Raw genomic sequence first — 14,360 nt, forward strand, 5'->3', positions numbered from 1 at the left:
CCAGAGCCAGCTTAAAGTGCTTCCCACTTGCTGAGTCTGGGACAATTTGAGCTTCAAAATAAATAAGGATACTAGAGGACTACAGTCTTATAAGTAAAATAAGAATAAATGAGAACTTTAAAATGAAGAAACTTGGCAAGACTATCTTAACCAAGTAACCACAGTTAACACTGCCAACATGGGACAAATCGACATCATTTTCCCTGATATGATGCAATGAGAAGAATATATCATCTGTGTGGCAGTCCTATCAAAAACACATAAAGTCATGAGAAAAAAACAGACCCAACTGAAAGACATCCTACTAACTGATCTGTAATCTTCAAAAATATCAATCATCAAAGACAAGAAAAGACTAGGAACCATTTCAAGTTCAAAGAGCCTAAAGAGACATGCAAACCAAATGCAACACATGATCCTGAATCTATAAAATCTGTGGATCCTAGAGCTATATAAAGAAAGTATCGTAACAATCAGCAAGTCTGGGTGGGGTCATGAATTATGTAGCAAGATCAAATGGATGTCAATTTCCTGATTTTAATGATGTCAGAATGGTGTGGTTAGAGTGTCCTTATACCAAGGAAGGTACAGTTGAAGTGTTAAAGGGTCATGGGGCATTATGTCTACAGTTTATTCTTAATGGTTCAGAAATGTTAACACTTGAGGGATCTGGGTGGAAGGTATATGAGGGCTCTGTGTACTCTGTATATACTCTGTGTGCTTTAAATCTACTATGTATATATAATTAAATCATTTCAATATAAAAAGGTGAAAAGTCAATCGTTTAAAGCAAAAAAAAATCTAATGTAAGATTTATAACATGTATAGAAGAAAATATATGCCAAAAAGTGTGCAAAAAACAGGAGGGAGTACAAATGGAATGATACTGCTGATAGGTTCTTACACTGTACAAGAAAGAAATGATATTAATGGATGGTAATCTGTGACAAGACATGGATATATATAGCAATATCTAGGAGTTACAGCAAAAAAGCCAGTAGCAATAGAACAGAGTTAAAAATAATCAAAAAGGAGAAACAAAGGAAGAAAGCACAAAGGGAAAGAGAAAACAAATATCAAAATGATAGACTTAAACATAATGACATCAATTATGTAAACTTCACAATTAAAAGGCAGAAACTATCAGACTACATAAAAAAGCAAGCTATAACAAAATGCTCTTTATAAAGCATGCAGTTTAAAACTCCAGACTTGTTGAAAGACACACACCATGCAAACATGCAGCATAAGAAAGCGGGGTAGCCAGGCGTGGCTGGCTCAAGCCGGTAACCCCAGCTTCTCGGGAGGCTGAGGAGGATCACTGAGGCCAGGAGTTTGAGACCACCTGGGCAACGTAGTGAGACCCCATCTCTAAAAAAAAAAAAAATTAGCCAGGCATGGTGGCGTGCACCTGTACTCCCAGCTACCTGGGAGGCTGAGGCGGAATATCACTTGAGCCCAGGAGTTCAAGGCTGCAGTGAGTTATGATCATACTACTGCTCTCCAGCCTCGGCAACAGAGCGAGACTCTTTGGCAGTTGCTAAAGTCCCTAAGGCAAAAAAAGAACATGGTGTGGCTATGTTAATATCAGACAAGAGATCGGGACAAGAAGTCTTACTAGAAATAAAGATGGTCATGTCATAATGAAAAAGATTCATTTCAACAAGACATTATGGGCTGGGAGCAGTGGCTCACGCCTGTAATCCCAGCACTTTGGAGGCCGAGGCGGGTGGATCACCTGAGGTCAGGAGTTCAAGACCAGGCTGGCTAACACGGCAAAACCCCATCTCTACTAAAAATACAAAAATTAGCTGGGCATGGTGGTGTATGCCTGTAATTCCAGCTACTCAGAAGGCTGAGACAGGAGAATCACTTGAACCCAGAAGGTGGAGGCTGCAGTGAGCCAAGATCGTACTACTACACTGCAGCCTGGGCAAGTGAGAAAGACTCACTCTCAAAAAAAAAAAAAGACATTATGATCCTAAATGTGTATGTACTTAACAACAGAGCTTCAAAATACACGAAGCCAAAACTAACTAAAGGGAAAAACAAATCCAAAATAATAACTAGAGAACTTAACACCCTCTCTCTCAATAACCGACAGGATTAGCTGGATGCAGTGGCTCATGCCTGTAATCCCAGCACTTTGGGAGGCCAAGGTGGCTTTAGGCCAAGTGTTCAAGACCACCCTGGACAACATACTAAAATACTGATACTCTATAAAACCATGCCAGGGCAGGGCATGATGGCTCACACCTATAATCTCAGCACTTTGAAAGGCCAAGGCAGGCAGATCACTTGAGATCAAAAATTTGAGATCAGCCTTGCCAACATGTTGAAACCTCATCTCTACTAAAAATACAAAAATTAGCCAGGCCTTGTGGTGGGCACTAGTAATCTCAGCTACTTGGGAGGCTGAGGTAGGAGAATTGATTGAAACCAGGAGGCAGAGGTTGCAGTGAGCTGAGATCACGCCACTGCACCCCAACCTGGGCAACAGAGTGAGACTCCATCTCAGTAAAAAAAATAAATAAATAAAGCAACCATTATAAAATAAAAAATAAAAATAAAAATTTTTAAAAATTAGCCGGGCTGGGTGCAGTGGCTCACACCTATAATCCCAGCACTTTGGGAGGCCAAGGCAGCTGGATCACCTGAGGTCAGGAGTTCGAGAGCAGCCCAGCCAACATGGTGAAACCCTGTCTCTACTAAAAACACAAAAATTAGCCGGGTGTGGTGGCGGGCGCCTGTAATCCCAGCTACCAGGGAGGCTGAGGCATGAGAATCGCTAGAACTTGGGAGGCAGAGGTTGCAGTGAGCTGAGATCGCGCCATTGCACTCCAACCTGGGCAACAAGAGTGAGACTCCGTCTCAAAAAAAAAAAAAAAATTTAGCTGGGCATAGTGGCACACACCTATGGTCCTAACTACTTGGGAAACTGAGGCATGAGAACTGCAGGAGTTTGAGGTTATACTGAGCTCTGATTGCACCACTACACTCCAGCCTGGGTTACAGAATGAGACCCTGTCTCTGGAAAGAGAAAAAAACAAAGAATTAGTAGACAAAAATTTAGCAGAAAGTTTGGCAGTGTCTTATAAAGTTAAACATATAGTTCCCATAAAATTCAACAATTCCATTATTAGGTATTTACCCAAAAGAAATGAAAACATGTTCACATAATGACTCATTCACAAATGTTCACAGCAGTGTTTTCAAAATACAAAGTATACTGGGAGGCCGCGGCAAGTGTATCACCTGAGGTCAGGGGTTCGAGACCAGCCTGGCCAATGTGGTAAAACCCCGTCTCTACTAAAAATACAAAAATTAGCCAGGCATCGTGGCGGGCGCCTATAATTCCAGCTACTCAGGAGGCTGAGGCAGGAGAATCACTTGAACCCAGGAGGCAGAGGTTGCAGTGAGCTGAGCTCACACCATTGCATTCCAGTCTGGGCGACAAGAGCAAAACTCCGTCTCAAAATATATATATATATTGTGTGTGTATATATATATACACAAACTAGAAAGAAACTAAATCTCCAACAAATGAATAAACAAATTACAGCATAAACATACAAAAAAATATTACTCAGCAACTGAAACATGCAGCAATATATGGATAAATCTCAAAAACATTATGCTGAGTACAGTGATCCCTGCACAACAGAATGTATACTGTATGAATCCATCTGTGTGAAGTTCTAGAATGAACAAAACTAACCCATGGTGGAAAAAAATCGTAACAGTAGTACCTTGGGGGAAGGACTTTTCTAAGGGGCATTAAGGGAATTTTCTCAGTGATGGTAGGTAATGTTTTATTTCTTAGTAGGGGTTTCAGTTACATAGGAGTATGCATTTGTCAAAATTTAGCTAATATTCACTGAAGATGTGTATACTTGGCCAGGAGTGGTGGCTCACGCCAGTAATACCAACACTTTGGCAGGCCGAGCCAGAAGGATTGCTTAAGCCCAGTAATTCAACACCAGACTGGGCAACACAGTGAGATCTCGTCTCTACAAAAAATAAAAAAATTAGCTGGGCATGGTGACAAACCCATTTAGTCCTAGCTACTCGGGAGGCTGGGGCAGGAGGATCACTTGAGTCTGGGAAGTCAAGGCTGCAGTGTGCCATGATTGCACCACCACACTCCAGCCTCTGTGACAGAGTGTGACCCTGTTTTTTTTTTTTTTTTAAAAAAAGTGTGTATTTCATTGTTACATAATTTTACATCAAAAGAAAACTGTAAGCAAATATTGAACCCTAGTTAACAACACGTATGCTAATGTATTTAGATCAAAGTGAAACAATGTCTGCAATTTATTGAGGAATGCATCAGAAAAATAAAATGAGTTGATGGGCAGGTACAGTGATAAACAGATGCTAGATATGGGATAAAACAAGTATAGCCAGGCCGGGCAGGGTGGCTCATGCGTGTAATCCCAGCACTTTGGGAGGCTGAGGTAGGCGGATCATCTGAGGTCAGGAGTTCTAGACCAGCCCCACCAACAGGGTGAAACCATGTCTCTACTAAATACAAAAACTTAGCCAGGCGTGATGGCACATGCCTGTAATCCCAGCTGCTGGGGAAGCTGAGGCAGGAGAATCGCTTGAACAAAGGAGGCGGAGGTTACAATGAGCCGAAATCACGCCACTGCACTCCATCCCAGGCGACAGAGTGAGAGACTCCGTCTCAAAAAAATAAATAAATAAATAAAAAATAAAAAACAAGTATAGCCAATGTTAGTGGCAGAATCTAGGTGGTGGGTGTGCAAGTATTCACTGCAAAATTCTTTCAACTTTGGTGTACTCAAAAAAATTTTTTTTTTTTTTTTTTGAGACAGAGGCTCCCTCTGTCGCCCAGGCTGGAGTGCAATGGCACAATCTCGGCTCACAGCCACCTCTGCCTCCCGGGTTCAAGCGATTCTCCCGCCTCAGCCTCTGGAGTAGCTGGGACTACAGGCACACACCTCCATGCCCTGCTTATTTTTGTATTTTTGTAGAGATAGCATTTCGCCATGTTGGCCAGGCTGGTCTTGAACTTCTGACCTCAGGTGATCTGCCCGCTTTGGCCTCCTAAAGTGCTGGGATTAGAGGTGTGAGCACCATGCCCGTCCCAAAAATTTTCATAATAAAATGCTGAGGGTGGAAGAATGTGCTGGAAAAAGCAGACACAGAGGCTGCACATTCCTCTTTCAAGGAAGACGGGCAATACTAAGTGAGAGGAGGAGCCTTAGAAAGGAACTTGAACTCAGCCTGACATTAGAAGTGCACAGGCAGGTGGGCTATGGTTATTGTCTATACCCAAGAACATGAAAAGTAAAAGCTATGTAAAGGTGATGTACCTAATGGCAGTAATAAATCAGCTAGACATAATCATACCTAGGGCATTTTCAGACATCTGACAGAAAGTCAACATGCACCATAACTGACACTTAGACCTGACCAAGGCATCTCATTAAGAACATGTACCCTTGGCTGGGCGCAGTGGCTCACACCTGTAATCCCAGCACTTTGGGAGGCCGAGGTAGGTGGATCACCTGAGCTCGGGAGTTCGAGACCAGCCTGACCCACATGGAGAAACCCCGTCTCTACTAAAAATACAAAATTAGCCAGACTTGGTGGCGCATGCCTGCAATCCCAGCTACTTGGGAAGGCTGAGGCAGGAGAATCGCTTGAACCTGGGAGGTGGAGGTTGTGGTGAGCCGAGATCACGCCATTGCACTCCAGCCTGGGCAAGAGCAAAACTCTGTCTCAAAAAAAAAAAAAAAAAAAGGAACACGTACCCTTGGCCAGGCACGGTGGCACACGGTGGCACACACTGGCCAGGACTTTGGGAGGGCGAGGCAGGTGAACCATGAGGTCAGGAGATCAAGACCATCCTTGCTAACATGGTGAAACCCCGTCTCTACTAAAAATAAAAAAATTAGCCAGGCGTGGCAGCAGCGCCTATAGTCCCAGCTACTCGGGAGGCTGAGGCAGAATTGCTTGAACCCGGGAGGCGGAGCCTGCAGTGAGCTGAGATCATGCCACTGCACTCCAGCCTGGGCAGCAGAGCAAGACTCCGTCTCAAAAAAAAAAAAAAAAAAAATGTACCCCACCACATAAACCAACAAGGGAAACATTCGGTTTCCGCGCCTGACCAGAGAGCTCATGGTGACAACACACAGGAAGCAAATTTGATTTTTTGAAAAAAACCTGCATGGAATTTTAAACTACAGAATGGACATCAAGATTTAAATAAAGGCTTCTCTTTTTTTTCTCCAAGGTACAAAAACAACGAGTGAAATGGTATCTCCCACTCCTCACTAGGTTTCCCTTAAGAACAGTGATACCACGAGTTTAGGCTGACCAGTCTTCTCACTTTCAGAAAAGTGAAAAACCTCCTTGGGTTACAAGACACACCATCCCAAGCTGCAAACAAAAACCCAAATTCCATGTTCCTATTATGCTTATTAAAGGGGATCACTTTCATTGCACATACATCTAATGCCTATGATCAAATGCCCTAATTCTTAACATAATCCAAGCAAAAAATTGTTACTGTTTGGGCACACTTGGGAGAAAAAAAAAAAGGTCACATTTTTGGCACAGACACAAGGCTAAGGAAAAAAGTTCCTATTTCTACAAAACAAACAAACAAAAAACCCTAGTGGTTCCATTGACAAATCCAAATGTAAACTCCCTCATACCTGTAGAATCATTTGAAGAGCAGTTGCTGTTCTTGATTGAAAGATAAAAAAGCCAAGGAGTGCGAAGTGCGCTAACAAAGATCCACTGTTCACAAGGACACAGGGATGCATGCAGAGGACATGGCTGGACTCACTGCTCCCGCCACAGATCCCAGAGCACAAAGCCTGTCCCAGGTGAAATGAATGACATGCCTGACCATGCCAGCTCCCAAAACACCATACATGTTCTCCCAACCACAAACAGTGTGCTGTGATTTACGGTTTACATACAGCACAGTGAGGGTTGTCCTGTCACTCTGAGCAGCTCGTCTGTGGGCATGCTGACAGTGTAGACTTGGTCCTCAGAACTCACCCGAGACCCTAAGGCAGCCAGTAGATGAGGCCAAAATGACCAGCAACATAAGGCTTGTTACTCTTCTGTCTTGGTGAGTTACTACTGCACTTCTATCTACTAACTGAACTCTAGGGTTTGCTTCAAAATCACCTGGTGCATTAGCCTTCTTGGGCTGCCAGGACTAAGTATTACAGACTTGAGTGGCTTCAATAATAGAAACTTATTCTCTTAGAGTCTAGATGCTGAAAGTCCAAGATCCAGGTAAATTTAGCAGGGTGGTTTCTCCTGAGGTCCTTCCTTGGCTTGCAGATGGGTGCCTTCTCCATGAGTCCTCAAATGATCATTCCTCTATCTCTGTGTCCTAATATCTTCTTATAAGGACATCCATCGGATTGGATTAGGGCCCACACAATTACCTCATTTTACCTCAATCACCTCCTTAAAGACTCCATCTTCAGGCCAGGCGTGGTGGCTCAAGCCTGTAATCCCAGAACTTTGGGAGGCCGAGGTGGGTGGGTCACGGGGTCAGGAGATCAAGACCACCCTGGCTAATACAGTGAAACCCCATCTCCACTAAAAATACAAAAAAATTAGCCGGGCGTGGTGGCGGGCGCCTGTAGTCCTAGCTACTCAGGAGGCCAAGGCAGGAGAATGGTGTGAACCTGGGAGGCGGAGCTTACAGCGAGCCAAGATCACACCACTGCACTCCAGCCTGGGTGACAGAGCAACAAGACTCCGTCTAAAAAAAAAAAAGACTCCATCTTCAAATACAGTCACATCCTGAGGGGCTTCAGCACATGACTCTTGAGGGGACACTATTCAGCCCACACAGGCAGGAAGCAGGGATGAGAAGGTGTACATGAAACTGACCGCCCACACATGGACACAGGGAACTTTTTTCTTTACATTTGCTTTTAAAGTTTTCATAAAGGTTTTCCTGATCACTCTTACCAAAGCCTGCTTCCACTATCTATCCCCGGGCTCCACTTCCTGCTCTGTGGCCATAGGCTCACGGTACACATTTCAGTCTCCAGCATCTGTGTCTGACACCGTTGGTGCTAATAAACAGTAGTTTAATGGACAAGTGAATGCATGATGTGGAACACCTCCAGTGGCTTCAAGTGCATACAGAACCAACACCCAACTCCCCAGTCCAAGGACCTCCCAGGACTGGGGGGCCCTCTCCATCTCATCTCTGCTTCTGAACTGCAGGACAGAGTCCCGGTCCCAACCTGTCTGGAAGTGGCTGCTGCCTGCCCCATGTCTCTTCTGACATCCTAGGTCTGCCCTTACTCTCTAATTTTAGGTGTAAGTGACCTACTTTCCAAAGTGCAATGTCCCTAACCCTCTTCTCAGTGTGCTATACACGTAATAGGCAAGGCATGACCAAGTTATCTCATTAAAAACTTGTATCGCCACCACGTAAACCAACAAGTAAACAGAGGATGATTTAAATGCTCAATAGTTACATTTATAGGACTTAATCATGACCATTTACTTACACTGCAAAGTGACAACAAGGAGGGGGCACTGCTGACGGAAATGAAGAAACTGGAAGATCAAGAGTAAGCGCCCCAGTGCGGCAGACTGCAGATGCCCTTCTCATCTGCAGGGAAGCCCTTCACTGCAATAATATTGCTAAGAGAAACGTTTTGCTTTACACTATCTTCCTCTGAAAGGATGCTCAGAGCAGCCCTGGAAGGTTCTGATGTGCTTTCTGAATCTAAATTATGACAGAATCTGACAATATGTTGAAAATCAACAAATATATACTATGTAAATGGTAACTCTTCAAGACAGAAAAGTAACCAGCCTTATGTTGCCGATCATTCTGGCCTCATCTACTAGCTGCCTTAGGTTCTCTGCTGAGCACCTCCTGCCTGGTTCTCCAGCCTCCTGACCCTGAGTTACCAAGTTGCCATCCAAGAATCACTGCGATAGCTACCCAAGAGGAAAAATAAAACAAAATATAGCAGCCCCAATTCACCTTCTGAACCCATGTATGGCTTGTGACAGTTATAGAATCGGTTTAGTGGATCATGACCATGAGCCTTTTTTTTGAGACGGAGTCTTACTCGTCGCCCAGGCTGGAGTGCAATGGCACGTTCTCAGCTCACTGCAACCTCCACCTCCCAAGTTCAAGCGATTCTCCTGCCTCAGCCTCACAAGTAGCTAGGATTACAGGCCCCGCCACCACGCTCGGCTAATTTTTGTATTGTTAGTAGAGATGGGGTTTCACCATGGCTGGTCTCGGACTCCTGACCTCAGGTGATCCACCCACCTCAGCCTCCCAAAGTGCTGGGATTACCGGCGTGAGCCACCACATCCAGCCAACCACCAGTTTTAATGGAAAGAAAAAAAAATAGAATTAAAAAATCAGAGCGTTTAAGTGCGGTTCCTTTAAACTTTCACTTCAGTTATACAGACACACACATTTGTGTCTGCATCAGGTCAGCATGGAGAAGGTATGGCTTCCTGGTGCCTGCAGTGACAAAATTTTAAAAGGTACTGGTCCAATCCAAGCTTTCAGTTCCTCACAGACACTGGTCCAGCGGTGACTACAGCAGCTGATAGCTCAGGGCCTGTAACCTAGAGGATCTTTTCCCCTCCACTTTTTATTATGGAAATTCTCAAAAATACATAAAAGTAGACAGAACAATATATAACCATTACCAAAGCATTCAGCTATCCCCTTTGTTTCTTCTATTTTGAGTAAAGCAAATCCCAGAAATCATATTATTTCACCTACAAATATCTCAGAATACATGCCTATCAGATCAGAACTTAATATCATACCCCAAATTAATAATTCCTTATTTATTGTTTAATATCTAGTCCTACATTTCTAGGGAACTTTATAACCTTTTTGTCTCTTTTTTTTCTTGAGACAAGGGTCTTACTGTCACTCAGCTGGTGGCACAATCACACTGCAGCCTCGACCTCCAGGGCTCAAGCGATCTTCCCTTCTCAGCATCCCAAGTAGCTAGAACTACAGGCATGCACCACCATGCTCAGCTAATTTTCTTATTTTTTGTAGAGATAGGGTCTCACTACGTTGTCCAGGCTGATCTCAAACTCCTGGGCTCAAGTGATCCTCCCACCTCAGCCTCCCAAAGTGCTGGGATTACAGGCGTAGCCACTGCACTCAGCCTGTCACCTTTTTCTACCTTAAACAATGCAAATAAATTAGATCAATGTAAAAATATTTAACTTTGATCAGTGTGAAATCATAGCCACCTGGTGAGGCAACAGAAGACCAGAGGCAGCAGAGAAGCTGAGACCCACAAGGTTAAGGCCACAAGATGGTTTTTTTTTTTTTTTTTTTTGGAGACGGAGTCTTGCTCTGTTGCCCAGGCTGGAGTGCAGTGGCGTGATCTCAGCTCACTGCAACCTCCGCCTCCCAGGTTCAAGCTATTCTCCTGCCTCAGCCTCCTGAGTAGCTGGGATTACAGGCACATGCCACCACGCCCAGCTAATTTTGTATTTTTAGTAGAGATGGGGTTTCACCATGCTGGCCAGGCTGGTCTCAAACTCCTGGTGTCAAGTGATCCGCCTGCCTCAGCCTCCCAAAGTGTTAGGATTACCTACACCTGGCCCTGACAAGACAGCTTTTTTGGGCTGTGATCTGAGTATAAACATCCACAAAACCCAACTTCAGTGCATCCAAGTTTCTAATAAAAAGGAATTACTGTCAGGTGCGGTGGCTCACGCCACCCAGCACTTTGGGAGGCCAAGGTGGGTGGATCACCTGAGGTCGGGAGTTTGAGACTAGCCTGACCAACATGGAGAAACCCCGTCTCTACTAAAAATACAAAAATCAGCTGGGCATGGTGGCACATGCCTGTAATCCCCGCTACTCGGGAGGCTGAGGCAAGAGAATCACTTGAAGCCGGGAGGCGGAGGTTGCAGTGAGCTGAGATCATGACATGGCCCTCCAGCCTGGGCGACAAGAGTGAAACTCTATCTCAAAAAAAAAAAAACAAAAAAGGAATTACATAGTGCCACAATGCACAGAACATGAGTCCATACTGTAGGTAGGAGCCTTATTCTCCAAATCCCAGAACAGAACTTATAGGCTAAAAAGTAGACACTCTGTAGACATCAGGACAGAAGAGCAGCCCCAAGTGGTCACTTCTACTACCCAGGCCCCACACCTTTAGTGGCCAGAGGACTTTTCTGTCAATGCACTCATTCCTTCAGATGGACCCATGAGTGATCCATCTCCCCATCGGCCCCTTGGGGCCACAAGCTCTTCCTGCATCCCCATCACCCAGTGAGTTTCATGGGACACAAGAGGGGCTCAACAGACATTTGTTAAACGAACCATGGCCCACTTGAGGAAACCCAGGTGTACAGTCATCATAACCACATGTGCTGAGGTGACTTGAGAAAGGGCAGTGCTACACTGGGGCCAAGTTTCCGTGAGACTCACTTTGGCCCATCGGTTCTCTGCCAACTCACTGATTCCTGTGTCCTGAGGAAAATGGGCCGAGGTAAAACAAGCCTGAATCACTGCTTGGCAGACACCAAGACAAGTGTCTGAGATTAAAAAGGAAAAAAAAAAAAAAAAAAAAAGGCCCACCTGGGCTCAGGTGATCCTCCTGCCTCAGCCTCCCAAGTAGCTGAGACTATAGGCGAGCGCTGCTGCGCCTGGCTAATTTCTGTCTTTTCTGTATAGATGGGGTTTTGCCATGTTGCCCAGGCTGCTCTCGAACTCCTGAGCTAAAGTGATCCAGGCTCGGCCTCCCAAAGTGCTGGATTACAGGCGTAGCTACCGTACCCAGCCTAATTCTGCATTTTTTGAAGGAGCTAACTTAGAAGAATTTAAACGTCCAAACTGTACTTTCATAAAACTATTGTCAGTACTTCTGCTACTTATGTCTGAATTTGTGTATAAGTTTAGAGCAATGCAATTTACCTTAATGAGAATGATTTAACCACAGAAGTTATTAAACTGGAGGTGACCTCACATTGAAAGTGGTAGCTGAGCAGGAAGGTTCTGCCAGCTTGCAATTGGCAGAATACACGAGGTAAAGTGTGTTAAGTCATGACCTGGAGAAGAATCCATGCCCCAAAGCTCCTTGTCTGGCTTGTCTACAGGAAACAAGCTAAGACAAGTGGCAGAATACAGAAAAAACACAAAATCCCTGGCTTAAGCAACTGCATAACAACTGATTATCTTCTCTAGTGAGAAAATGAAATTAATAATTAACCTTGTTTATGCCTAAATTTTTTCATTACCCAACTGGAAAATTCTTGATAATTTTACTGTTTTTTCACTTGTATCCCAAAAACTCAACAGTCTTACTGCTTCTCTCTCTCCCTATTGCTGGGTGTTTCATGTTTCTACCAAAGCTGATAGACAGCTCTAGAAAAAAAAAATCACTCAATTCCATCCTTGCCTATCACACACAGGTAGACGGGCCAGGTACTCCTGTAAGTGGTGCACAATGAGGTCATCAGTCCTTAGCGCGCTCTTGGATCCCGGCATTCCACAGGGCAGATGGCTCACTTTCCGCAAAGATCAGCATCATCCACACTTGGGCCTGATGGTCCCTGCTAAGCAGCCACCGGGTTAGCACCTCTCCTTTCCAGCTAACTCCTTTTACACTGCTTGGCTCCTCCCTCTTCTGTGCGCAGCACCCATCTCTAATCTAACACCTGCAGGCCGAATCACTATCTTGAGCTATTTTCCAGCCTTAAAACATCTTTGTAGGTAACCGCAAATTATACTGCACCTAAATTAGACGTGCATGGTGCTAACATGAAACAATGAGTTGAGAAAGTAGAGAACCAGCACCACAGGACTCCCTGAAGGCCACCTGGCTACATTCTATTTCAAACAGGACTTTTAAATGGGGCACTGTATCAAACAAGGTGGTGAACAGCTGTCAATTAAAGGACACTGCCCTGCAGAGTTCAGGGTAGTAAAATCATAGTTCGGACTTATCGAGGTCTGCTTTAAACTTGTGGATAAAAGTGCGCACACACACATCAAAAAGAAAATGATAGCCAAGACGTGAAGATTATAAAGCATTTATTTGAAAAAGATACATTTTATTAAAATCCATTTTCCACTTTAATGGTAGCTCAATCCACATCGTTTTTCCAGTCTTAAAATGTTTCTTTATCGACTACTATATCCCTTTACTGTAATTAAAGCCACATTTTGTAAAACTACATAAACTGGGGTTTGACTATGAACTATGTCCTAAACTATGTCCTAAACATTGAACTATGTCCTAAATCCCACTGCCAAATGTAGCGTCACTAAAATCAATCAATGGTTTTAGGTCTGAGTGATAGTGAACGAGTGAGCTGGCCATAAGGTGAAGGCCACCCTTGCTTTTACTGGATATCCAAAAACGAAGTCCAGTGAGCAGCAAACGTCTCCACGTTAACCACACAGCCCACTAGCTCCAGTTCCAGCCCTGGACAGCTTTCTGGCCCCTCGCCGGGCCCACTTCCTCTGCAGCCCCAGGTCCCGACGCGCAGGGAAGGCCGTCTGGGGCCGAGGTCCGGGCGAGCCGCTGCCCGGGCCAGAGGAAAGGCGCGGCGCTTCCTGCCCGCCCGGCCGCGAAAGCCCACCTGACCATTGTCCGGGGTCTCGGCCCTGCCCCGCCCCGCCCCGCCAGCTGGCCCACCGCCCCCGCCCGGGCCCCGAGGAACACTCGCCCACCCCACCCTGGCCCCCCAACCCAGCCGCCCGCCGACCACAGCAGCAGGACGCCCCCGCGCACGCTCACCTTCTTGCCCTTCTTGCCCTCCTCTTCCATATCGCCGCGTGCGGCTCCCGCGGCCCGCCCGGCCCGCCCCGGGAGCCCCGCCGCCAGCAGCCGCTACATGCTCGTCCCGGGCCCGCCGCCCCCGCGCTCCCGGCGCCGCCCGCCAGCCGGTCCCGAAGTCTCCGCCCCGGCCGCGCCCCGCACCCGCACTTCCGGGCCCGAGAGAGCCGGCCCCCACCTCCGCCCCGCCCAGGCCCCACCTTCCCCAGCGCAGGCCCCGCCCACAGTTGTCGCTCATCCTCACTTTCAGGCCCAAGGGAATCGGACCCGAGGCGACCAGACCCCGCCCCTTCAGGGAGAACAGGGCCCGTTGGCCCTGCTCACGGCGAGAGCACCGCCCACAGGCTGAAGATCCTGCCCCTTCAGGACGGCCGAGAACGCGCCTGCCTTGCCCCACCCCCAGCCCGCCCCGCGTCCTTCAGGAGAGCCGGAAACGCTCCTACTCCCACCTCGCCTCTGCACGGCCGCGAGAACCCACCTGTCCAACCCGCAGTTCGCCCCGCCCACTCAGCGCGCGCGGGAGCGCGCGCGGGAGCGGCTCCAACTTTTTCAATT

At 46.2% G+C, this 14,360-nt stretch overlaps 1 protein-coding gene across 2 annotated transcripts in view; it reads right to left on the reverse strand.

Annotated features, from left to right (window-relative positions):
* CCM2 (CCM2 scaffold protein) overlaps positions 1-13,929 on the reverse strand; it is a 77,122-nt gene extending 63,193 nt beyond the window's left edge. For both annotated transcript variants that reach the window (XM_054494704.2, XM_054494701.2), the window contains exon 1: positions 13,767-13,929. In XM_054494704.2, coding sequence (XP_054350679.1) covers positions 13,767-13,796 — 30 coding nt within the window. In that variant the 5' untranslated portion in view covers positions 13,797-13,929. The remainder of the gene's footprint in view (positions 1-13,766) is intronic.
* Between the last annotated feature and the right edge of the window lie 431 nt (positions 13,930-14,360).

The sequence above is a fragment of the Pongo pygmaeus genome, chromosome 6 (genome assembly GCF_028885625.2).
Source record: "Pongo pygmaeus isolate AG05252 chromosome 6, NHGRI_mPonPyg2-v2.0_pri, whole genome shotgun sequence".
NCBI classification, from domain to species: domain Eukaryota; kingdom Metazoa; phylum Chordata; class Mammalia; order Primates; family Hominidae; genus Pongo; species Pongo pygmaeus.